This window comes from Centroberyx gerrardi, chromosome 20 (assembly GCF_048128805.1).
Source record: "Centroberyx gerrardi isolate f3 chromosome 20, fCenGer3.hap1.cur.20231027, whole genome shotgun sequence".
NCBI lineage: Eukaryota > Metazoa > Chordata > Actinopteri > Beryciformes > Berycidae > Centroberyx > Centroberyx gerrardi.
Window position 1 is genome coordinate 16,345,123 of NC_136016.1, and position 26,506 is coordinate 16,371,628.

A 26,506-nucleotide genomic window follows, 5' to 3' on the forward strand; every position below is an offset into this window, starting at 1 on the left:
AAAAAAAAATCACAAGTTTACGCAATAAACTAATGTAACATATGAACCTGGAAGGTGGAATTTAATAACTCAAGGTGCTCTGGAGTCACTGATGTTTTGGAAACAAAATACCATCGCGTGCTGTTTTGTGTGGTGACTGCCACGTGTACAGTACAAAGCTTGCCCCCCTGTTTATTTCATAGATAAACTGGGATCAATATTTACCAATGTGGACATAAAAATTCCACGTGCGCGCGCTCACTAGTAGGTCAATAGCGCACGCGCACGTCAACGCCCCCCCCCCCCCCTTTCCAGCCGGTTTCCAGTCAGTCGCGCGCGGATCGAGTGAACCTACCAAGAGGTGGTGACCGACCGCAGGTTTTCAATTAGAAAACTAAAGAATATACCTTTCAGTAGCAACTGACAATTACGCGAAGACCTTAACTTTTATTCGAAGGGTCAGCGGTACCGGAGATAACTCCAGGCGAAGGAAAGAAGAAAGTAATCCGGAGGGAAAGCGCCTGAAGTGAGCTTGAGGATCAAAGCTAACGCTAGCCAGCCTTTGCTAAGCGGTTTCGTGTCATTTTAATAGCCATTTGCTTTGACACAATCGCTGTGCTTGCAAAGTAGACAGTCGGGAAAATTGGATATTAGCTACATTTGATTTGAACAGTGCGGTGTCTTGTCATTGCATTTCGTCTGCTTCTAGTTTGCAAGCAAGGCCACAAGCGACGGGTATTCGCCTAGCAAGATTAGCTACGATAGCCGGTCTTATTGAGGTTACACCGGCTCTGCGCTCATTAGGACAGTGGACTTGTGTGTTTCAGTGCTAAAGTTAGCTTCCGTCTAAGCAACTTTACATCGGGAGGTATCGGTGTTTATAAGTTAGCTACACTTGATATTGTGAAAGCCTTGTGCTTGGTAATGTTGAAACAACAACAACAGCCCGGCTCAGGCGGGCGGAAAACGTCTAACGGAACCTCGGGCCCCGCCAGTATGTCTTCCACGGCCAGCGGGATCAACAGCAGCAACAGAACACCGGCGGGGAGGTGAGCAGGCTGGGGGTTCCCTCTCAGGACAGTCCGGGGATTTTCCTGTGACTTCGAGGCCTACCGGTTAAAGCGTTGTGTTCCAGTAGGCGTGTCTCAGAAATAGGGATTCTTCTTCTGGTCCTATGAAATTAGTTCACGTGAGATTGACAGTGCTTCCAAACCAATCAAAGTGGTCAAATCAAAACTGACGAGATTTTATGACAAATGGGTGACATTGAAAAGGCGGGCACGCAGGTTTTGTGAAAGCGCCAAGGAGCAAATCAAATGCCAGAATGTAGGAGATAGAAAGTTTATCTGACCAGTCAGCTAAAACGTATTTATTACTGACAGAATAATTAATTTTACACAGCACTTTTTTTCAGCGAACAAAACCTAGCTACACATTAATCATAATATTTAAAATATCGTTGAGATTTTATGGCAAGCACAAGGTCAAATGTGGTCTTTAGCTCCGAGACGACTGTGTGTTACTGTGGGACTCAGCTCTGTTTCCCAGTCTTTGTTTTGCCCCAGTGTTTGTGAGTAGCAGTGATGCCACTCCATGTGTGTTTTGCATCAGCTGTTCTTGGAGGGCATGCTTTACCTAGATTGCACTCTGTCCTTACAATGAAGCTATGATGATGGAGCATTCAAATGTAAAGTTACCACGTTACCCCATTTCCATCTAAAATATCGCCATGTTGTACACTCTAAAATCTTTTGCCTGTAATTGAAACATTCTTTGTCCGTTGATATATATTTTTTCATGTATTTATTTTATTTATTTGTGTTTAAAATATGCCTTTTCAAAAAGTTATCAGTAGACATTCTTCTGGGATCAGTTTATCAACTGTTTATCAGCAGCTATATAATGGTAAAGGTGTAGCCTATATGGCAGGTGGGGTCCTTGAGGGAAACTTTAATTGCAGTAGGAATATTGATTAACCAGCCAGTCAGGCCTCAATGAGCAAGCTATCTTGCTAACTAGCCACATGTAGTATAGGCACATCAGAAATATGGACTGTGACCAGTGCTGTCTTAACGTGCATTGTGAACAAGTTGTACTTGATTTTGTTTCTAAGCAGGCAAACTTGTTCTAACTGTGCTGTCTGTCTTGTTATTCAGGAATCGAACTTCTGTGAAGCCACCATTCCAGTCATCTCCTGTGAGTATTATGATCTAGAAAAGTTAGAGAGCAAACCAGCACACAACATACTGTATGCATTATTTGAAACCATTATATCCTCAACTTAGTTTGCCCTGGCACTTGGAGTGGATTTTCTAATGTCATTAAATGGTTAACGGCATATTATGACAGTGTTTAGCCCCGTCAACAATGTTGCTTATTTCAGTATCAAAAGCTATGAGATGGTTTCACATGATGTCTTGTGACGTACTCCATCTTGGTGGTTGCTTTATGCCTATTTTATCTGATTGGTGTCACTTTTTCCCATCTGTAGGTGTTTGAGGGCGTTTACAACAATGCCAGAATGCTCCATTTCCTCACAGCTGTCGTGGTGAGTCATGTGGTTTGTTATCGTTGTCTTTCTCACAGCATGATGATTTAGCGCTCATTACGCCAGAGACTTAATGGATCACAACGTCACCCTGCCCTGCTCTTAGACAAGCACCACCACCACCAAGATACAAATTCATTCTAAAACGTCCGTTTTCCATCATGATCCGTCCTGTCTGTCCCAGGCAGTGATAGCCTGAGGGTTACAGCAACTGGCTTGTGATCTGAAGGTTGCCGGGTTGACTGACTGGGAAAATCTGGCAAGGGAAGTGTTGGTGTTGTTCATGGAGAGGGAAAGAGTACATCTCCTGCCTTAGCTACTCCTGTGCTGGCCATGTGCTTTTGAGCAGGGCACCTAATCTCCAGTTGTCCTATTGAGGCACTCACTGTCACTAAAAGACTGTGGTTGTCCAGGGCAATCCACAGATACTTTTACATGTATATTACTGTAAGTAAGAATGTGTTTTCCTGGTTCCTGGTTCCTTGTTTGACAAGGTTTTTAAAGAAAGTCTTCATCTGTCTCGTAGGGTTCCACCTGTGACATTAAAGTGAAGAATGGCAGTGTGTATGAGGGCATATTCAAGACTCTCAGCTCTCGGGTAAGAAACACATCTTGACCACACAGGCACACGCACCCCTCTATCATTTTACAAAGCACTGGTAGTCATCCTGTCACTGTGATGGTAAACTCCAGTCAAAGAAACATATGGCCTCTTCATTGGTTATTTAAAAACGAGTAGTCATCCATTCTTGCTGTAATGCCTGCTCTTCAAGTTCACACAATCCTCGCTGCTGGTGTTTTGTCTTCAGTGTGAGTTGGCGGTGGACGCGGTCCACAAGCGCAGCGAGGAGGAGGGCTCGACGTCAGTCCCGCCCCGGAGGGAGGAGATCACAGACACCATGATCTTCAGCCCCTCAGATCTGGTCACCATGATCTGTAAAGACGTTGACCTCAACTACGCCACCAGAGGTACGCACCCACACACATACTGAGGTTGAGGGAGAATAAAAAATTAACAAGTACTGATTCTGCACAGTCCCACGATGCATTTGTGGTGATAACATGTAGTTGTTATTGAATAGGAGAATAGGATTCTGGGAGTTATGTGACAATTCTCAAAAAAAAAAAAAAAGGTGGGAAGATTCATCGTAAAATTAAATGTTTACAATAAACGTGTACTTCTTTTTATTAATTGAACACTGCTCAATAAAGAACAGACTTGATTTGTAGAAAATGGTTTTCTATTTCCTGTAACACATGATACATTTTGATAGTGCACAGTTAAAGAGGAGTTAAGTGTCTCTCCCTGATTAACGGGCTTGAATTTTCCTCCTGATCTCATGGAGGAAAATCATTTTATAAAAGCCAAAAGCTCAAATTTTGCATTTCTCCAAGATTGTAAAAAGAGCAAACGAGAGCATAGCATTACGTAATTTAACGCTTTCAATCAGAACTAAATGCACCCTGCAGACAAGTCTTGCCACAGGAAGCGTCAGGTTCTGACTGATATTGTGTCTCTGTTGTGTCTAGACACCTTCACGGACACAGCCATCAGCTCCACCCGCGTCAATGGAGAACACAAGGAGAAGGTGTTGCAGAGATGGGAGGGAGGAGACAGTAATGGAGAGAGTTATGACCTGGAGAATGATGCAGTGAGTCTCTCCATCTCTCTTACACACATACAAACACCAACCAACAGACAAATTATGTAAAATACCTCTTGGCCTCAGAAATGGTATATTCATTTACACCCTCATTCAGAAATAATCGCAAACACATGCACTCCCTCATTTATCTTAGCCTCAGTCTTTTGAAACAAGTGGACTGTCAAATTGAGATAAATGACATAGGAAATCACAGCTTCCGTAGATATGATCCACTATTTGAGCGTTATTTCAAATTACTGATTATTATCATGCCCTGAACCTTGATGAATGCATCCAGTGAAACTCAAAACTGTGGTCTATTTTTTTTTCTTTTCTCCTTAGTCCAATGGCTGGGATGCCAACGAGATGTTCCGTTACAATGAAGTGAAATACGGAGTCACGTCAACATACGACGCCAGCCTCTCCATGTACACGTAAGTTCTCATATGGATTCAGTGACCTGCGGAATTATTATTCAGTTATTATAAAGATGTGCCAAAAAGGCCGTGCTGGAAAGGAAATGACACAAGTAATGACCTAGAGTAACATCAAAAAGTATTCCCCCCTGTTTCATTTTCTGCATTTTTGTCACATCTTATTGTGGATTCTACTTGTTTATCAAGTCAAAAAAACAACTCAAGTCTGAGAGAAAAATAGAAGCTGGTGCTTCTCTTATTTGTTTGGTGTCCAAGGTAATCAAACAGGCAATGTCACGGTGTCAAAAAGTAATGCGACTAATAAGACTTGAAGGGAGTATATTGGCTTAAAATCCTAACTTCACTGCCACCTTGCATCAAGATAAATATGTTACATTTTAGGCTAAAATTCCCTCTGGTTATTTCTCCATTTACTATGGGGGAAATTACAAGTGAGAATCAACTCTTGTGTGCATTTTATGCACCCTAGATGGCAGTGATGTCCAGTCATGTGCCATTGAGGGCCAAGAGTATGCAGGTTTTCACCCCAACCAAATACTCCAGCTGATTTCACTACTTAGCACAACTTCAGAGATATCCATATTAGATTTTATATAATTTTTTTGCATCTTCTCCTTATTCTACCCCCACCCCCATTTTCTCTCTCTCTCTCCCCCCAGTGTGCCGCTGGAGAGGGGGAGCTCAGAGGGCTACCGGCAGAGGGAGGCACGCGCCGCTCGCCTGGCCAGTGAGATTGAGTCCAGCCCCCAGTATCGCCACCGTGTCAGCCTGGAAAATGAGGAGGGCAAGAGCGAGGAGGAAAAGTACAGTGCCGTGGTGCGGGACGGTGGTGATCGTGAGAGGGGCCGCGAGAGCCCCCGCGACAGGGAGCGTGAGAGAGGCCGAGACAGTCCTGGAGCCAGCAGCAGGTGAGAGGGGTGGTGCTTAGGGGGTTTGTTGGGCAGGTAGATGCCATCAAGGAACAGTCTAGAAAAAGTCATTAAGAAGGTGAGCGGCACAGAAAATTTCTCGGATTCTTGTGACCGCAATCCTTATTATTCCATCAGATTTGTATACTACAGTCAAATTTGGCGGGACAATTTCTGGTCCATGGCCTATGTTTTGCCCCCAGTATGTGATATATTATCCTTCTTTCTTTGTCAGGGATGGCAAGTACATTCCGTTACCCCAGCGTCAGAGAGAGATGAACCGGGAACGAGAGCGAGCCGAGAGAGGCCCCGGTGGGCCTCCACCTCACAACCGCCTAAGTGGAGGTTACCGCTCCACCCCTCCATCCTCTTCTTCCTCCCCCAGACCCCCCTTGCCCTCTGCTGCCGGCCCCCAACCTGGTGTCTCCCCCGCGGAGCGAAACAGCCCCCTGTCTGGCCGAGGCGGGGCCTACGCTCCCCACCACCCCCAGGGAAGCCCCAGCCCAGGCCCCGGCTCCGGCCCTGCAAGCCCCTACACCCCTGCCTCCTCTGGGGGACCGGCCACCGCAGCCTCGGCTTCAGCTGCCCCGTCCCCAGCCAGCCCCCCCGCCCCACACGGACACACTGTCCCCCACTCCCACTCACTCCCACACTCGCTGTCAGATGCTGGCAGGCCTGTCAATGGAGGTGAGTGGAATGTGTGAACTTGTCTCAAAGATGTGTTTTACCAACATATTGGCATGTTGCTCGTGAAACATGTATTGGAAAGAGGATAAGACAACTTCTTTTTGTCCCTTTCAGTGTCAGCCAGAACATCTCCCAAAGCCCAAAGACCTCCACAGTCGAGTAGAACAGTCCGCACTCCAAACTCACACACTCAGTCAACAGGTACACAGTCTGCTGTCACATCTTGCCAATTACTTTTCTAAAATGCACACCTTTTTATTATTAATGAACTTCGCTTAAAACCTAACCTCTGTTTTTCCCTCATCCTCTTCCAGCCACTCGCTCTCCTAAATCAGGCCCCTCCCAGGACACGCCTTATTTGGACACATCGTCTGTCTCCATGCCCGCCCAGAAGACGTCTGGCCCCGCCCCTCTCTTCCCTGTAGATGGTAATGTCCCAACCTTCGCCTCCTGTTCCTGTTTTAGTTAGACCTCCAGTCAAATCAAAGTCAAAACCATTTTTAATCTGTAATGAAGTGAGCTCCGTCTGCCGTAATGAGAGGGTCATCTCATAGGAGAAAGTGACAGGTGTTGAAGTTGGAATCCAATGAAGCATTCTCTGCATTTACAGAGAAACTAATTACTTCTGTTTGTCTGTCTCTTCTTCACAGTGAACGAGATCCTTAGCACAGCTGCAAAAGAGCGCTCAGCCGAGAGCCCCAGCAGCACAGAGGACGGCAAGAGTAGTAAAGGTGTGTGTGTGCAGGATTTGAAATTGGTACCAGTCAATTGCTGGAAAATTTTTGCTGTGACTTTCAGTTGACTTTCAACTGAACTAGACACATAAGCCACTTTGGCTTTTTGATGATTTAGTTGGCTGGTGAAATCCACTAGCCACGGCGCCCAGATGACTGAAAAGTTGCATGCCTTGCGTGTTTGTTTGTGCATGCACTGACAGTAGTTGTCTCTGTGTTGTAGTAATTAAGATTATAAAACTTTAGAGTACTTCTGCTCTCAAACTATATCAAGGCCCAAAAATGCATTTCACTGCTGTTGGTGGTTTTATTTTAATCTTTTCACATTTGTTTGGTATTTTCACCTTCGGTTCCTCTCCCTTCCTCCAGCTCCCTCGGTTCAGCAAAGGTCGCAGATTGAGGAGCTGCGTAAATTTGGCAAGGAATTCAGGGTAAGAGTTCACCAGCCTCTCCATGAAGCGTGAAAAAGGAAATCTGTAACCAATCCAAAGGGCAGTGTCCTCAGAAACCACTGGTGTTACACTGCCACATGTTTCTTCATATGAACACTGAAGTGATTTTTTTTTTTTTTGGTATATATTCGGTTGACTTACTCATTCGTCAGCTAGGACAGTATGCTATTGAAAATATGCTATTGAAAATATTCTCACTCTTTCTGCAAGTCCCGCAAGTTAGAGTACAGCATAGCTAAATGGTATGCAGAATACAAATCCAAAACCCAGCCAAGTCTCTGAAATGTTGACTCATAATGTTACTTAGCCAAAAAATTACTTGAGTAATATTTTGTGTTTTCTAAAGCTATTGAAGAACATAGGCTATCCTTATTCAGAACTGCTTTCACTTTGCTCTCACCTAAATCTAATTGGTCTCTCTCAGTAGATGATAACGTTCTATGTAAACTGTGATGAATGTAAGTTGGACAAATCACACATTAGGGATGCACGGATACATTTTGGGTTTTTTTTTTTCTTTTTTTTTTTTAGACCGATATCCAATATTTTCCCACCCATGTCTGTCGATACAGATATGCATTTATGTAAGAATCTTAGTACAAATGCAGGTGCAAAACAGGTTAAGCTTTACAGACGTGTATTAAGTGATACCTAGTAAAAATGGTCACAAAAATGCCAATTCCACAATCAGCCAAACATCGGCAGTAAAAATCTCGGACCAATGCAGATATTGCTTTTTAAAGCTGATATTGGCCGATAGTCTGCCCTTATATCTGTGTATCAGTGCATCCCTATCAGGCATTGAAGTTAGTATTTGGCAACTAGAGTTAAAATTGCAGTTAACTGATGTATTGGCCTACAAATCCAAAGCAGAAAAAGGCCAGATTCAGACCTTGACTTGTGTGTCACCAGTGGAAAATGTTAGTCTGCTGCCCTGGAAGTATATTTATCCACTCGCTTAACCTCCATCCCTCCCCTTTTCTCTGTCCCCCCATCCCTCTTGCTCCCCCAGCTCCAGTCTAGTGGCGGCAACTCTAGTTCTCCCAGCTCCCCAGCAGCAGCGACCCCTCCTGCCTCGAGTGAGATAGCTCAGCCCGGCCCAGCCAAACCCTCCCCATCAGATGCTCACCCAGCCTCAGAAGCTAAACCCCAGCCCCCAGCTCCCAGCCCTTCGCAGCCCCAGCCTCAGCCCTCACCGGCACCTGCTGAGGACCCAACCAAGGACGCCGCCGCTGCACCTAGCGCCACAACAACCGCCACCACGGGACCCATTTCAGACAGGCAGTCGCCAGCCGTCCCACAGCCAGCCAGGACACCAGGAAGCGAGGAGGGCAGGTCAGACACAACAGAGAGGACAGAGGGTGTGGCTGAGTAAGTCATGAATAGGGGACTAGAGATTTGTCATAGTAAACAGATTAGATAGCTAAATTACTTCCGGCATTCTGATGTGATATCAATATTTTAGTTTGAGCACAATTTTTTTCTTTTCTCCTAGCCAAGTGAAGAAGTCAACGCTAAACCCCAACGCTAAAGAGTTCAACCCTGTCAAACCTCAACCAATGGTAAGCCAACAGATTCCTGTCAAAACCTTGCAATGTAAAAAAAGTTGCTCAAACTTCATTATCTTGGTTAAAGGCAGTGTAGTATTTAGAGGACAGTTGACGTATGCGGTATGTCTGTCAGGCCTGGAAATTTATAAAGATGGAATTTGGTCGTTTCAAGATCATGAAAAGTTTCACAAAAGCGTGGAAAAGTATTGAAAATATTGATGTCCGGTCCCAATAGTCATTACTACACATATTTTGTAGATGTAGACCAACTGTCATTTGACTTTTTTGTTGTTGTGAAGAATAGTCTTCGGTTATAAAGTCATCTGGCCTAGTTGACAGTCATATTGCCCAGCCATTATCAGCATACATCATGTTAAAAGCAGGCCAAAATCTTCAAATGCAGTCAAGAAAATATAAATGGAAAATGTGTAGAAACCCTGTTAGTTCAGTGAGATGCAGATGTATTTAGCTCTGGTTGTTTTGTCCCACAGTCGAAGCCCAACACTGCGCCCACCCCACCGCGGCCCACTCCTCCAAGCCCAGTCGTCCTTCAGCACCCAGGGGGGCAGGGACCACTCTACAATACCCCCTACCTCTCCTATGTCTCACAGATCCACCCTGTGCAGGTACACGTACAAAATACCTTTTACATAGGCAGCTCTGTTTCTGTTTCAAATACTCATTTAAGCGCTTTTGGTATAGGAAATGTTTGGAAGTACAACAAACCCTAGCTCTGCAGCTGTGACTGTTTTCATGGTTTCAACAGCTAATTTGTTTTCTTTGCTACCAAAGTAGTTTTAAGAATTGCAAAATCTGACTGAACACAAGTGGCTAGTGGCTAGAATTAATAGACATCAAATTTTAATTTCAAGCCCCCATGAGAAAGCATCCAGTTTTGCTGAATTTGTTCCATGCTGCTGTTTTTTGTGTTGACTTCTTCCTGTTCACTGTGTCTCACCAGCCCCCAATGTACCAGTACGCCATGTCTACAGTCAACCAGGGAAAATACAGGGGCAAAGGTAAGGGTGCTGTCCCTCTCTCCAGTGCTGTGTGAAGAGTTCCCCCGGGCCTTGAAAATCTTTGAAAGTTTGTGGACTTGAGAAAAATAAAATAAGGCCTTAAAGGTTTTTGAAAATGGATAGGTGGCCTTGAAAGTACCCTCAAACACACTTCTCATAGAAGCTCACAGAGGCTTTATTAAGGTTTTCAGGCATAGTGCTGAGTCTGGAGCAGGTTATGACTTTCATGTCATTATTACTGAGATGACTGGGGGAATTCCTACATCAGTGATCCTATTCTTAAAGGTTCCATAAATGCCAGCCAGCATATCAGACTGTACAAGGTTACAATAACTGGCAACACAACAGCGCAGTGATGTCTGAAAAACTGCTTCACACTGTATCTGTAATGTTTTGGAAAAGTTTACGATGCAATCAGATGTTGTTTTGGCCTGTGGGGTTCTGTTGTCTTCATATTTCTGTCCCTCCCCAGGCCCAGTAGTGGCACAGCGCTCTGACCACGGTACCTCGGCACCCCCCATGCTGCAAGCTGCGGCGTCAGCGGCTGGGGCCCCGCTGGTGGCCTCACCCTACCCTCAGTCCTACCTGCAGTACAACCCGCAGCAGTACGGCCAGCAGCAGGTCATCCAGGCCATGGCGCCCTACCCTGGACCGGTAGGACTGTGGGGACACAATCAATTTTCATGATGGCAAAAAACTAGGAAAATAACACCCAGGTTGAAAATGGGTTGCTTTAAACCCACATATTCCTGAATTCTAAAACGCATGTATACCAGCATTTGCTCTGGAAGCTTGTTTAAATGCGAGTCAAATTCTAACCTTCTAATTCACTGGCTGGATTTCACTCCAATACATTAACTGTGCAACAATCTCTGCACAGGAAAGTGAGCCCCGTTATTTCCACAGGGAGGGAATCATGTAAGGTCAAAACTAAAGGTCAGAATGGAGGGATTATAATGATGGTGTAAATAGAGAGAGAAGGGGTGAGTCTTTAACTTTGAGAGCTCATTATTCAACCGAGTGCCAAAGTGAAGAAGAGAGGAGGCTAATAAGAGCCCCTTGAGGTAATGAAGCTCCTGTATCTCGCCCCCGCATTTAGGAAAATAATGTGATATTGAAAATTACTTGATTTTTTGCTCTCTCTCTCCCTCTCCAGCCTATGTACTCCATGCTGCAGGGTGGAGCCAGGATGATAGGTCAAGGCGGGGGTCCCCACCCTCAGGCCCTGGGACCCCCAGGAGGCCCCCAGTTCCCTGCACAGGGAGACGGACCTCAGGGCCCACAGCAGGGCATCTACGGTGGGTAACACCAAACACACAGGGCAATGAATGAGAAGACACTTGTAATGACTAGTTCACATGATGCTGACAGCGTTGTTTTAGCCAACTGTACAATGACAGACAATGGACATCGTGAACATGCAATACACTGTATAATATGCAAGTATGATATGGTATATGGAAGTGGCATTCAGCCAGAGCGATATTCCAGACCAGCCGGAGTGGGTTATTAAGTAAGTTTAGGATATGAAGGATATGATTAGGGGTTTAGGATATGAAGGATATGATTAGGGGGATGAAAGACTTTTTAGTTCTGTTTTGCATATCAATACCTTTGATTCCAGTCATTTAGTCAAGAGGCATTTTAGAAATTGCATGATCAAAAATGGTCTCATGATATACTGACAGTAAAATATTCATACATATAGCTGTCAGGAGACTTAATTGAATGTGGCCTACTAAAAAAGTCATAATGACACTGTTTATCTTTGCTCTCTGAAGCTCCCCAGTCGTTCACCCACCACTCGGGTGCAGTGCATCAGCCGCAGCCCTCCAGCACCCCCACAGGCAACCAGCCCCCACCTCAGCACGCCGCCCCTAGCCCCGGACAGGTAAGACCCCTTGGATCTCCCAAATGATACCAGGATACTGTTTTCTAATCCAGTCCATCTGACGGCGTGATGTCTCCTCCTCAGAATGCCCAGTCGGGCCCCCAGCCTCAGTCCCTGTACCACTCAGGTCCCCTGTCGGCGCCCACCCCTCCCAACATGCCGCCGGGCCACACGTCTCCACAGGGCTCCTACCCCATTCAGGGCTACAGCATCCACAGCCACCAGGGCATCCCACACACATACCCCCTGGGACAGTTAGCGCAGGTACGGATCCAGCATGCTTCCTCTCTTTCGTATAGAGGTTACTAGTGATGCTGTTTGGTCGCTGTTCCTTCTCGTGCATCACAGAAAAAATGACTTCTGATAGGATTTGTAGGCCTAAAACACACAAAATGTTGTATAAAAATGTTATTTAGTATGACAGAAGGTTCTGTAATTGTGCTAAATAGGGATGCACCGATCATAGTTGGCTGATACACATTCTAAATGTGTAATCTGTGATTGGCTGTCATCACCGTTTCGACTGCACAATCACATTATAGGCCTACCTTCGTTATTTAAGCTCATGAGCCATTTGACAATAATTGAATGCAGGATTCTTTTTTGGTGTGTTTTTGTTTTTTAATAGAGAACGGGCCCATCTGTTCTCTTAAGTGACCTTGCTGTTTTTACAGAATTGCCAGAAGCATAGCACAGAGAGAGATTTTATCATTTAATTTTGTTCCTTTCTGAGCAGAGCACTTTTAAAGTGTTTGATTATTTTGTTAATTTGCTATTTCCAACTCTTAATAAGCACCGACTACTCATTTCTGATGTGGTGTTATGAATATCATAGCTTGTATGATTAGAAACAGTTAAATGTAGATGCTGCTATAAGTGCTGCCTTAATGAAAATTTTAAAACTTTGTCAAGAGGTGAGTCACCAAGCACACACAGTACACGCAGTAACTTTTTGGATAAAAACTATGGTTTATTTACATGTGGTTAGGCCAGAAATGTCATGCAGCCATAAGAACAATGAAATGTTACTGTTTATGCTTGCTGTGCACTTTTACTTGATGCGCTGTTGTTAGGAAGTCTGGGTAAAACGTCACCGATCCATTTCAATTGGCAATCGGTGATCAGCCAATCACATTGTTACAAAAATTGGTCCCAGAAAACCTCATCAGTGCATCCCTAGTGCAAAAACTGTATATTTTTTTGATCAGCGTTGCTTTAATTGGAACCATTTTTCTGATCTTGATGTGGTCTGTCCGTCTCCCGGCTGCTCAGGCCCATGTGCAGGGGGCGATGTCGGGTCCCCACCACTCGGGGAGCCACGGTCAGCCCCAGTTAGTGATGTTGCAGCCTCCTCCCCAGCAGGGTCCCGGCTCCGTGCCCCAGCACCCGCAGCACGGACCCCAGCAAGGAGCACACTTCTACATAGGACATCCACAAGGTACGGGGCCTTAAATGTTGGAGAACAGGCCGCATATCGTACGTATTTGGCCGATAAAGATGATTCTGAAGTTCTTTTTACATTGATATTTTAGTCATTTAGCTCACTGTCTTATCCAGAGTGAGCAGGTAGGGGTTTCTTACTCAAAAACATTTCCAGCAGGACACATGGTAGATGGTCATCACTCGCAGGCTGTTGTACTTATTAGACCTGTGACCTTTCAGTTGCAGAACAGTCTTGTTAACCACTAGGCCACCCTACTGCCTGTATATCCTCAAATAAGAACAGTATTTGGTCTTTCGACAGCTAAGTTGGATCGCAGTAAATGGTTTCTCAGTTGAATTTATATTGTTTTTTTGTTTTTTTCCCCTGTTTACCTCCCACAGCGATGCAGGTACAAACACACCCTTCTCCCTTCCATCCTCCTGGAAACTGAAGCCACCTGGCCCCCACCCACCTCAACCCGCCCCTGCGAATGAGCCCCAACATCCCCACAGCCTGCTGGACGTGAGGCCCAGACTGGACATGACTCACACAAACAAAGACTGACAGGATAGTACAGGGGAGAGAAGAGGACAACAAGTCACACGGCACCTTATTCTTCTGCTGTAAACCTCTTCATCAGTTCAACCTCGGTTTCAGCCCCAAACGAGGAAGACCGCGAGACTCACGGTGTTTATGATGAAGGCGGCAGACAGCAGCAGCAGCAGCGTCCAATCCTGGCTGCCATCCTGCTCTCTGCTCCAACTCCCTCCCTTTTTAGAGACATAAGGCATCATGCTGGGCGGACCATTCGGAGAGGAAAATACGTGGATGAATAAAAGGAGCAAACACACTTCCAACATTGTGTTTCTAGCCTTGTGGGGTTTTTTTTAAGTACCGTGAAACAAATGGGAAATACAAACTGTCGCGGGATTCTCGCGAATTCAGAGCATGTGTCCCCAAGGAATACAGAATATACAGCATGAAAGGAGGGAATTGAAGTGGAGAGGGAATTTTTAGTAAAATATATATATCTATTTTTTTTTTTTTTTTTAAACTTGACCCGGTAGTTAAAAACCACCCCTTTGCCCTTCTTCTCTCCTGTAGGGAAATATAAATAATAAAAAATGGAAAACACAAAAAAATTATTAAAAACAACAATGACCAAAAAATAAAGTTTTCAACTTAACTACAGAGCTTTGCTTGTTTGATTTATTATATCATTAATTCCGCTTTTTTTCCAGAATAGTTACATTTTTCCTCTGCACTGTGTGAAATAATAACGGTAAACAACATTAATGAGACGAAAACATTTCTGTTTCATCTGCTGCATTTCATTTGAAGCTCACTAAACATTTGCTAATAAATCAGGCTGACAAAAATTGAATAATTATACCCTAGGGTGCTTTTTGTACCTGCTTTACATTCTCATTAGCTAGGATTCATTCTGCTCAGTAGTACAAGGCAGAATGGTCACTAGGGGGACCCCTCTTATCACACCAGCTTACTCCCAAAATCATGAGGCACACAGTCCTTGTTGTGGCAGTGGAAATGACTGTTCTCTAGGTTAGTGGGACACTCTGGTCCCCCTCAGGCTTGGATGACACCACACTTTCTCTGTGACTCCATGACAGCACTCTAGATCAATGTACTACTGAATGCACCAACTACTTTTATGTCAATGTGTCAGAGTGTGTGGCCTAGTTTCCCGCTCAGTACGACGGCGTCATGCGACACGTTGGGACACTCTGGCGACGCAGCAGACTGTGACGCCTCTCTTCAGTGTGACAGGGCGTAGAGCTGCTCGGCGCTGCGCTCCAGTCGCTCCCGGTACTCCAGGTTGGCGTAGTTGCCCTCTGGGACGCCCCGGGTGCCGTAGAGGAGACCCCAGCAGCAGCAGGCGATCACGGCTGTGCTGTCGCTGTCGCCTGGGGAGAGGGAGGCACAGCCAGGGAGAGAAAAGCATGAACGGGAGGTGTGGGAGTCCTGCGGTGAAGCAGATTTTCTCAACGTCATGGTTTTAATCGAATTGGATATTTTGCAGCCATCTTTTGAGTCAGTGAATTCACATGTCGCACCATTACTGTTAACATACCTTTTAACCATCATTACTGTACCAAGTCAAGCCTAGTCTAAACTAGGGCTGAAAGATGTTGACAAAAAATCTAATTGCGATTATTTGACAGAATTTTTTTGTCATAAATTGTTTAAAGAAAAGTGAAAAATAGATGTCCAAGTTTGAGTATGATAAAAGGTTTTCACCAATATTGTACTTAATTCATGAACCAAAGATTACCTGCAGCTCTAAAACACCTTGTTCAGAAATCCATTTTGGACGCCCCTCTCTCTTAAGCAATTAATTGCAGCACTCTGCGATTTGGAAATTGCAGAAGTTCATATTGCGATTTTGAGGGGGGTTTTTACGATTAATTGTTCAGCTCTAGACTCTGCTAAATTTTTATTGAGAGGAATCCAGATGTCTCCCAAGAAGCTAGAATGTTTCTTAAGTCATGAAGCTGCTGCTCTTATGTAGGATGACTGATAATGAGTGAGCAGGTAGGGGTTCAGTGTCTTGCTCAAGGACACTTCAGCAGGATGTAAGGCTGTTAATGGACACATTAAATAGAATCACCAGTTGTAGGTTGTAGGTTGTTCACTAACCACCGGTCCACTCTGCCGCCTCCGCAGTGTGACCGCTGAACCGGACAGATTCATAGTTCTGTCATTATAGCTTGAAAAGTCACGGACAGCTGTGAGGCTTGGACACGGTCGCACTGAATGGCTCATCTTAGCTCTATAAAAACGGACTCAAATTCACAATGCTAACGGGATGATTGAATTCCCAAGGTTATTGAGCAGATTTTCTTTTTCAGATTTACCTCAGCCTCAGACTGTTTGCTGAATAGTAGCTGTATGAAAGAAAAGTTTTCTATACACGTCATCTGTGCAGCCTGTGCGAGGCTGCTTCGGTCGCCAAGATGATGGCAGATGGAGACCAGTTTTAGTTCAGAATAACATTCCATATAGCTAAATGTCAGAGGGCAAAGTGTTCTGAGTCTTCAGGAAAAAGTAAAACTCCTGACTAGGGATGGGCCAGAATAGTTGCTATAGCCAATCTTTTTTTTGTGATGGTGTCAAAGTTGCCTAATCACACCAATTTTATAAAGGATGTGGAAAGCTGTCTTAAATATGCCCCATTAAAATGTCATCATACATCTAAATATGTCCATTGTCACTTAGATATCGTAAACTAGACCAAGGCTGCAGGTCCGTGTTCAACACAAAGGAAGAAATAGACCAGAAAGATGTTTTACATTTCTCTTTGCCCTTTTTCTTAATTAAGAAACTGATAAGCCTTCAGCATCAAACACACAGTTCATGCTTTGTCATTATTAATATAGCTAAGAAACTTATTCTTAAGCCTATCCACAGTGCAGCCTAATTTAAAAATAGGCCTCTCTTGAGACCGACTAGTCGACTAACGACTCTCTAATAGTTCTGACAACCCACTGACTAGCTGAGCTTGAAAAAAATGGACTTTTGCAAATCCCTACACCTGACTAGAAGAGGGAGGCGTTAAGTTTAAGCCACAAATGAAAAAATATATTTTCTACTCTGAACTCTGACCTCCATGGAAGCCCGCCCTGCTCATAAGCTCCTCCCAGTCTGACCCCGCCCCCAGCAAGGCGTCGAGGGCGATCATTGGAGCATCGTGGCCGCTTCGTCCCGCCCAGCCGGACAGGCTGAAGCTCTTATAGGCCTCGTCTCTCTCCGCCGGCCCGTAGGAGGCGGGCCAAACCGCAGGCCCCACCCCGTTAGAGATGCCCCTCAGATTCAGGTACCTTGAAACACAGGGAGAAGGAATTATGTCCCGCCCTAAAATCCTTTTGCAACCGGAAATGAATCGGAAATTACAGAAGCGACGCCATCAACATGCTGTTACCTCATGACTTTAAGTAGTCAAACCCAAGTGTGTAATCGATTCGTGTGTCAATCCTACGTCTTCATGAGCAATGGTTTGGAATCAAAATGAGGTGCGTGCTTTATAAGGTCACGTTATTGAACTGAATTTGAACAATGACATTTTAGTACAAATTTCATGCCATTATCTGTTGACCTTAGAATTGACGTAAGCTAATAGATTAGTGTTGTTGGAGCCTTGGATTTGAATACAACACGACAGCCTGACCTACGAAGCTGACCCTGCCTATGGTCATGTCATGATTCCTGCTGCTCATACCACTGCCACTTGTCACTGAAGTAACCCCAGTCTCTGTCCGTCTCCTCGATGGCGAAGCCTCGACCCTCGACAAAGTTCTTGGCGATTGGACAGGCCTCGTTGATCAGGCCCAAACCCCAGGTGGTGATTGGCCGGCGCTGGACGGCATACGCGGTGAAAAGAGCCGATGCTACGGCTCCTAGGAAACCAGTGGGGTGAGGGTGGGTCATCCTGCCTGTCTCCACGGCAACCGCCACCAACGACAGCAGCTGGTCAGGCTTTGGATACCTGTTGGAGCCAAGATATGAAAGTCACAATCTGCTATATTGCCCCAGGTAAATGGAGGATATTTTTGTTGAAGTTCCCTCCATAGAAAACTTAATGAGTTCTATCACATAAGATGAGAAATGTCTTCAAGTATAGAGTAATATTCTGTTTGAAACTGGGCAACTGTGTGCACAATACTTCTTTTCATTACTTTATAGACTCCACATAATATGTTTTATTGTACTGCTTGTTGTTTTAACCCTTGAACCCTTTATTATTGTCTGCTTGGTGATCAGAGAATTTATGCTTATTCCAGAGTTGCACTTATTATAAGTCATTTTGGATAAGAGCATCAGTTAAGAACCTAAATCATAAATCTAAATATAAAATGTTCTGTGTCTTCTGTGCAGCACTGGGTCCCCGAACCAACTTACTCTGCACTTTTTGGCCCCTTATGAACCCACCTAATTACATCATAATTCTACTTCACTGTCAGACGCACACACAAAATTCATTTTTTTTTGCATCTCAAAATTGCATTTTATTCCGCCTGCCCCGGAGTCACTCTTTATAAGATTACTGCAAACTTCAGGAATGTCACAAACCAAACAAAAATAAAAAATGCAATTATCTGATACTACCTCAGCCCCAAGATTTCCGGCCATGTATGAGAACAGGTCCTAATATTTTAGGGAAATGCTTTGGCCTCTTGGATTATTTAAAAAACAATTTGTTATTTGAATATATTTTCCCTGCCTCAATTGGCAGAAATCATTGTGCAACTTAATTACTTCACTCTATTAATCCCAAAGCTTCAGTTATTGCTTGTATACAATTATACTAAAAACTACCCAGAGGCTTAAGTACAACTAAATGATTACTCAAAGGAGAGGATAAATAGATGCCTTGTATTTGCTTATGGAAGCCATATTGCAAGGTCGGTGTTATTAGGAATTAATAATTTGACCCATGGAGCGCTCAGACAAAATATAGAATATCAAAAAAAAGACTACATAAGGATTAGGCTGAGTTACAGTGTGTTTGTTTTACCTCAGGCCAATGCACATGGACCTCATGGCCGCTCCGCAGCCCGTCCCCTCGGGGTTATAGGGCACTCTGTACCCCCCCTCCTGCCCCGGCCTCAGCTGGGACACTCCTGACGGGACGAGGCAGAGCATGTAGGGCCTCCGCTTCTCCACTCATGCAGGCGATATGAGTGAAGAAGGAAGGAATTAAGATTGAAAGCATCAATAGTGAATGTTGTCTCTCTCTCTCTCTCTCTCTCTCTCTCTCTCTCTCTCTCTCACCCAGCATGCTTGAAGGCCCCGGTTTCCTCCCTTCCATGTCTTTCATCCCCTCAACGTAGCGAGCAGCCACCTCATGCAGCAGCTCCTCCCCTGTCTTCCCTATGAGGAAGAAGACGCAAAGTCAGCTTGTTCCTGCTGTAGACCCCTAACACTTTTAAACACCTAACAGACCTGTTAACAAGAGCGGTTGTTTTGCCCTGTCACAGTAAAGGTCAAGTTGAATTTCTACCATCTTCCTTTACCCTTATACCTCGCATTCAAGTCTGAAATAAATCAGTAGATAAAGGCAAGACAGTGGAAATTGTACTTAACCTTTACTTTGGGCTCTTGAGGAGGGAGGGCTGGGTTTGTGTCACGATGAGGCCTCATCACAACGGCATCGAGTATCAAATCAATCCAATCAACCGCCGGATCGATGTCAATTAAAACAGAATGGAGAGAACAAATTGGTACAATGTGATTTCGACCTCACCAGTTGCCAGTCCCTCGGCCGTTGCCAGATGCAGAACTGTGTCATCGCTCACCGGCCAGTCGGGGAGCTGGGCCTTGATGTTCTTCAGCCCGCCGAGCTCCTTCAGCTCCTGCCGTAATGGAAAGGCCGATGAGTCACACTGCTATAGATTCAGCTTTTAATAATAATGTACATGAACCACAAACCCACCAACTTGACTTGTAATAAACACTTGTTCAGAGAGGTTATGTCTGAGGCTCCCAAAACTTTTCATGTCCATAGATACGCATTAGACAATGTTTGATAAGATTTGGTCCTGAGATTTGGTCCTGAGGAACCATACAGAAGAAGTCAGTTATGATTTAGTGTAGAATTGCATAAAGTTTGCAATGAAATCTATGATCAAAACAGTCATCCTTATAAATCCTTGAATGCAATAATAGTGAAGTTAAACTATTACTCATTTTGCTGGGCCCCCTGAAACCCACTGAAGGACTCCTGGAGGCCCCCGGACCCCACTTTGGAACACCACTGGACTAGTCAACCCTTGTAGCAGTAGTAGCAGGTGTTCCTTCTCTGACCTGGTGAATGACCGGTCCCGACTCGTTGTACTCCCACAGCTGGTTCCTGTAGCCCAGAGCGTCGCCCACCCCACTCAGCAACATGGCTGCCTTATAGTCTTCTACTGTAGCAAAGCTGCTGGGAGAAAAGACATAAAGGCTCCTGGTACTCAGTTAAACATTCATCCCATATCAGTCTGGTGTGTTTTGCAATGAAGCAAGATGGATAGATCTTTTGTTATTATTGCAAATGCATGGCCTATTGACCTATGCTGCAAAAAATATATTTCACTTCAGAATATATTTAGATATGTTTCAAAATATTCTAAAATGAACCAAAATGCATTTGTAAATGAAGATGACATTTGCTTGGACAATGTATGAGTGCTTCTGATAACATCTGCACTGCAAATACATCAAAAGTACATTTTGTCCACTCAAAATACTGGGTAAAGTAGGCTATACCTGGACACAGGAAAATATTTAATAATACAGTGTGTATTAATAATGTATATGAAAATCTATATCTACTTTTGAAACAGGCTGCAGCCTATATTCCGGATGAATTTCATCTACATGTGCAAGCAGCCTGTTTTTGGCCTTTTGGGCAGATTTTAAAACATCTCAAACCTCAAAACATAACTATATGTGAAATACATTTTTGCATTAGGGAGATTATTCATGTGAATTCAAACATCGATCAGACGTGAAAGTAAATTTTTCAAACATAAAACCACTCTCCACTATCTCTCCACCACTATCTAAGCATGGTTTCGCCCAGTAGGGTTAACTGTCAGTAAGGAATATATGCGATCTTGCATGTGTTGTTAACCCAGATGCAGCCTCACCGGTTCATTGCAACGCGTCTCTCCCCGAAGTCAGGCTTCCGCAGGCGGTCACACGAGCAAGTTGACACCGGGGCTGCAAACTGAAGCGGTGCAAAGCCGCCGCTTACTCTTACTGCTGGATAATCGACGTAAGTGCTAGCTCAGTCCGGCTCAGACAGGCCGAGAAACACCGTTCATTCACTAAGTTAGGCTGCTGCATGAACCCAGGCAGACAGGCTGGGCGCTTCGGAAATGCGCGAGCCAAAATAGGCGCAGCAGCAGCAAACCAAATTTAGAAACCTGCACTTCAGCTGCCAAGATGGACACATTACCAACCAAATGGTAAATCTGTCCTCCAGTCCAGGATAATCATTGACGCTTTTCAGCCACTCTGCCTTTTGTTTCACACAGCTGCACCACACATTTCCATCTGTTTTACTCTGCTTTTCTGTGTGCTTCTATTGTACAGAGGAGAATGGATAACATGTAAATATTCCAGTGTAGTGCCTCTCCTGCCAGACTACTATTGTGTGATAGTTTGTTTATAACATCTTTATTATTTAATTAATTATTTAATTATTAATTACCAATGAATGATACTAGGGCTGGACGATATGGTTGAAATCAATATCACGATAATCATAAGGATTTTTTTCCGATATCGATATATATGACGATATGGCTCACATAAGCGAAATCACGTTAAATAATCAAATTAATGTTCATCATATTGAACCGAATGGTAATGTTTGGTGTGATGTCAAACTAAACTGAAATTTTCACATAATATTCCTACCATACTTCATTTTGTCTGAGTTTCTAAATAAAATTTGCTTGTTCTCATCAGTTTAGACAGCAGAATTCTGCATCTCAATATCCCAAAATCACCATATCATTACAATATAATCCCACTGAAAGACGATAAACGATAATATTGAATTGTCGTCCAGCCCTAAATGATACAGGCATAAAAGGTGGGTCTTGCCCCTATCATCCCAGACATTGCTCTAATGTAGATTGGGTCAGAATCAGAAGTGCAGAGGGTGCAGAGGGAATTTGACCTGGTTAATTGGTGCTGACTCATTACATGACAGCTAAACAATAAAGGACTGAAAGACTAAGTGTAGCACAAAACATTGCAGGACCTCACAGAGGTAAACCGAGTAAACAGAGTTGACCCAGCTTTTTAGGTTGACATTAATCTTTATGAGATACATTTGTAGAGTACATTATAGTTAGTCTTATCAAAATGATGTAAGTTACATAAAGATGGGGCTTTTCTGAAAATATAATCGTTTTTGTTTATGTTGTTGCCTTGGAATCACTGACTGAAGGTCATAGTTTACCCTCCTTTTTATTTACCGCTACTGACCTCGCATATAGTGCAGACTAGATGTACTGTTTGACATAGATTAAACATAAACACACTACAAGTATACATTCAAAGCCAAATAGTTGCTTCAGTGTGGCAGCATTGTCATAGTTGGTAACAATAATGAGGGGGGGGAGTGAGTGGTGCAGCTGGTCAGAGTGCAAAGTGCAGCTAGGTTGAATAATAGCAACAGATGCATCAATAACAGATGTGCAAACGTTTCTGCAAACAGATTTACACAGGAAGAGATCAGTCTGATTCTTATTCCCATGTGATCCAGATCTGATCTTTTCTTTGCAGGGTTAACATGGAAACACGGTCAAACACGGTCTGGATCATGTTGAGTTTGGTCAGTAGGGTGGAGAACTGGGCAGGAAGGCCATCATCCTTCACCCGGAGGACTCGGCTTCAAGCTCCTGTGTCAGCAAGCATCCATCCTGCTGAAATGTCCTTGAGCAAGACGCTCCAGAGGCGCTGCTATGAATCTGCTGTGTATCTGCTGTGGAGGCAGGCAAGTGAAAAGAGAGGTTTCCTACAGGGATCAATAAGGTGTCATATTGCATTACATTAAAATCAAGTTTTCAGTCCCTGTACGAATCCAGCTCTACACATAGACTGGTGGTTTAGATTTCTCTCCACTTGCAAAACCTATTATCTGCTCATCAATCTGATGCGCTCTGAAGCTTCTCCCTCCACATGGTGGCATGGTTTCGCTGTACCACACCCAACAGTGGCTTTGAAATGGAAACAGACTTGATGATTGATGCGTGATGCCGGTGAATCCCGATGCCAGGCTTACTGTGATCCACACGATGCGCACGGCCGGTCTTCACTACCAGACGATTATCATCAAAGGGAACGTGGAGATTGTGGAGGGAGCTGAGGTATCCGGAGAGAGACGGCCCCGAGGCTATTTGTCACATGAGTTGTCAGGAGCCATAAAGGATGATGATGATGAAATAAGAGTAAATGGTGCGTGCGTAGAAATGCCTGGGTGGTGGTGCCTACAGTTTCACACACCGTCACTCAATCGCCATTGTTGTAGCTGAGGGACCCTGCTGCATTAGGCTGTGTGTGTGTGTGTGTGTGTGTGAGAGAGAGAGAGAGAGAGAGAGAGAGAGAGAGAGAAAGATGGAAAGAGAGAGGTGTCAATAATGTCTATACACCGAGGCAGAGAAATCTCTCAATCCAGGTTCCAATACAGGGCCATTGATTAGCTGTACACAACACTTAGATTTCATCTTGCCATTCAATCACACACATCACACACTGGTTTCATTTTGCTGTGGCTGAAAATGTTACAGTGGTTATGGATCATTTTGTATTGACAGAAAACAGTTAACTGCCCGACTCTCCTCAAGAAAGACCCATCACCCTGAAACTGTTGTATATGAATTGTTTTCCTACTCTGAAAACTGGGTTTGAGACAGATGCAAATAGGACAGTGAAGATGCAGCCACCATCAGCAGCCCACTATGCTGTTGCACAGCAGCCAAACAGCATCAAAGATATCCCCATACTAATTATCAAGCCAAAGACATTTTTCCTCATGTGATTATAATGTTTTTTTTTAAATTGCCCCCTTTGGCACGGTTGAGCTCCAGTCGATGGTTAGTTTAGTTCTGCTTGGCGATAAAGCGAAGATCAGCTTGACTAAGCTTGACAAACTTGCTCCCAGGCTGCCTCCGAGGGATGATGGGTGAGGGGGGGGTGGAGGGTGGGTGTCACATGGGGAGTGCGCTGGCAGCCTTGACTGCCTGAAAGGAGGATGTGGGCTGTAGCTCTGTGACAAACTCCAACTCCCTGTTGTATAGGGTTCTTCCTGTTGGATGCTCTGACAGACTGTCTGACTCTCTTTCTTTCCTTCTTTCTTCTTGCCTTCCTTTGCCAGTTTGTTACTTTCTGTCTTCATTCTATCTCCCCCCCCCCGCCCTCCCCCACCCACCCCCAAACCCCCTCACACACACAGACACACACAAAGTTTCAATAACACTGTCACTTTCTGCCGCGTCTCCACTTCCCAGAGACGCTGCAGACTCTTCAAAGACAAGTTTTGTTGCTAATTTCATATTCCAGCATAATACTCTTTAGATCTGAGGCTGCTGTTGACGGTTCTATTGGAAAGGGAAGGAGGGAAGTCTCTCCCCCCGCTGCTGTACCATGTGTGCCCCCTGAAGACATAACCTCTGAGTCTTTAGACCTCCCCCTGTCAGAAGTGGCATCAGGGTTGACCCATGACGGTTAAAGAGAAGGGGGGGGGGACAGCCGGCTGGGTGGGGGCAGGAGCTAATCGGTCCGTGCGTCTCCCTCCCTCTCCTGCACAGACCGGATCAGAACATCAGTTGGACCGGTCATCATCCTTCTCCCTCTCCAAAAACCCCCACCAGCCTCCTCACCCGACCCGCCGCAAAAACCCCCAACCCACCCCACCCCAGGCGGGCCTCTGCAGTCATGATACCCGAATGGTATTACAAGTTCCAACCGTTGCCTAGCAACTGGCTGGCGAATTACAATTGGGGCTGTATATGGTGGAGAATTAACACTGTTTATGGGGGTGTCAGCATGTGTGTACGTGCGTGTGTGTGTATGTGAGAGAGAGAGAAAGAGGGAACAGTGAGTGTCTGAGTGAGTGTCTGAGTGAGTGAATAATGAGTGTTTTTGTGTGTGTGTGTGTGTGTGTGTGCATACCTGCATCCTTTAAGATTGATGATGTAAGTGTGGATGTGTCACCACTGCCCTGGTTTCACAGTAGCTTCCAAGCAATATGAACTCAGCGCAAGAGACTTGGCCTCACAGCAGTGATTATAGCAAAATGGATTACCCAATACCAGCCGTATGAATCAAACTACATACATATCTTGGGACTGAATTTCACGACTTCTGGGAGTTGATTTCACGGTTGTGGAGCTTTAGTTTCCTGGCAAATCAGTGACCTTTTTTTGTGGTCAAATTAATGAAGGATCCCAGAGGTTTTATGTGTTGCACCTATAGCCGCCGAGGAAGTTACACTCGCTTCCGGACTTCTACAGTGAGGTCCTGTGACAAACTTCAACTGTCTTGTAGCTCTGACATAAATTGTAATTTATTGGATTACTGCCCTCTCTAGTACACTCCGGTACAGAGATTTCTCCTGCGCACTTTGCCATGAAGTGCAGCACTGCAGAATAATGAAAGGTCACCCCTGAAGTTAATGTTATAGGCATCAGTTATGGGTTATCATCTGACAGACTAAATTTGCTTGTTTTGGACTGGAAATCCAGGATGGAAACCCTGTCTGGACTAGACAACATGTTTTTTTTTTCCTTTTCTCCTCTCGTTTTTGTCTTCCTTACTTACCCTAAAATTAGACGCTTATTTGCTGTTTAACATTTAAAGGCTGGTTAATAATATATGAGGTGAGGTGTAAATAGAAAGGAATCCTGATTGTGTTTGACAGGTAATTTGGGAACAGGAGGGCTGGCCGGTGTTGTTTGGAAGAGATACATTTTTTGCGATAGAAATTCAGTATATTTATGTTCTCTTGTGGTATTATACTTTGTGTTATTATCTTCATACTGCCTGACAGTAAACTACCTAACACATTAAACTACTAGGCTGTCTTCCATAAAGGCACGGCACTCTGTGATTGGTTTTCCCCCAAATCCTAATCCCCAATGAATTTTCAAACCAGAGGCCAATGTAACAGAGAAAATGGAGTCTCTGAGTTCGGAGTGGCCCTGATATGTAAAATCAATAGCTCAACAGAGCTGGAATAACCTCAATCTCCCCAGTGATGTGTTTTATAGTTGATTTGATTATTTGACTTATTCTGTTTTCTGGTGAGGGCCTCTTGTGCATACTTATTTTTCATCAGCCTTTCAGAGATTTCAGGTAAAAACAAAAACAAAGGCAATTTAAATTCCATAAAAATGATAATGATAATTCTCGGTTCCAGGAAAGTTTATCTGTTTATCTCTCTTTCCATTCTCTCTCTCTCTGTTTCTGTCTCCCTCTCTCTCACATTCATAATTCATCAACGCCGCACTTTCAAACACTTCCACAGACTTGTTGATTTCAGCTCCAAGCCTGCGTAATGCGATGAAGCAATCAATTAAGGGAGAGACGTAGGAAGGGTGATGTCAGGATAACACTTCATGGATGTTTATTAATCAAGTTTTACACAATTAGGGCCTCATTTCACGCGTGTTATACAGCGTCCCATTCCCTCCCATGTCTAAGATTAGCACCCAGCT

The 26,506-nt window shown here is 44.4% G+C and overlaps 2 protein-coding genes across 3 annotated transcripts; one reads left to right on the plus strand and one right to left on the minus strand.

Annotated features, from left to right (window-relative positions):
• Window positions 1–329: 329 nt before the first annotated feature.
• LOC139909025 (ataxin-2-like protein) lies at window positions 330–14,433 on the plus strand. 2 transcript variants are annotated; one of them, XM_078290807.1, is made up of 23 exons: window positions 330–1,028; window positions 2,136–2,175; window positions 2,471–2,527; window positions 3,054–3,125; window positions 3,337–3,496; window positions 4,058–4,179; window positions 4,516–4,607; window positions 5,270–5,518; window positions 5,754–6,205; window positions 6,320–6,406; window positions 6,520–6,633; window positions 6,856–6,936; window positions 7,309–7,370; window positions 8,404–8,762; window positions 8,887–8,953; window positions 9,433–9,567; window positions 9,903–9,960; window positions 10,433–10,614; window positions 11,117–11,258; window positions 11,742–11,851; window positions 11,936–12,115; window positions 13,124–13,289; window positions 13,676–14,433. In XM_078290807.1, the coding sequence occupies exons 1-23, from the start codon at window positions 904–906 to the stop codon at window positions 13,723–13,725; spliced, it is 3,162 nt and encodes a 1,053-aa protein (XP_078146933.1). In that variant the 5' UTR covers window positions 330–903; the 3' UTR covers window positions 13,726–14,433. The 2 variants fall into 2 exon arrangements, with proteins under 2 accessions (XP_078146933.1, XP_078146934.1); XM_078290808.1 differs by having other exon boundaries at window positions 8,404–8,726.
• A 617-nt stretch (window positions 14,434–15,050) lies between these two features.
• adprh (ADP-ribosylarginine hydrolase) lies at window positions 15,051–20,180 on the minus strand. The gene is made up of 7 exons (XM_071895966.2): window positions 20,097–20,180; window positions 19,537–19,645; window positions 19,065–19,163; window positions 18,808–18,913; window positions 17,512–17,778; window positions 16,899–17,113; window positions 15,051–15,199 (listed from the first exon to the last, which is right to left on the minus strand). The coding sequence occupies exons 1-7, from the start codon at window positions 20,178–20,180 to the stop codon at window positions 15,051–15,053; spliced, it is 1,029 nt and encodes a 342-aa protein (XP_071752067.2).
• Window positions 20,181–26,506: the final 6,326 nt, after the last annotated feature.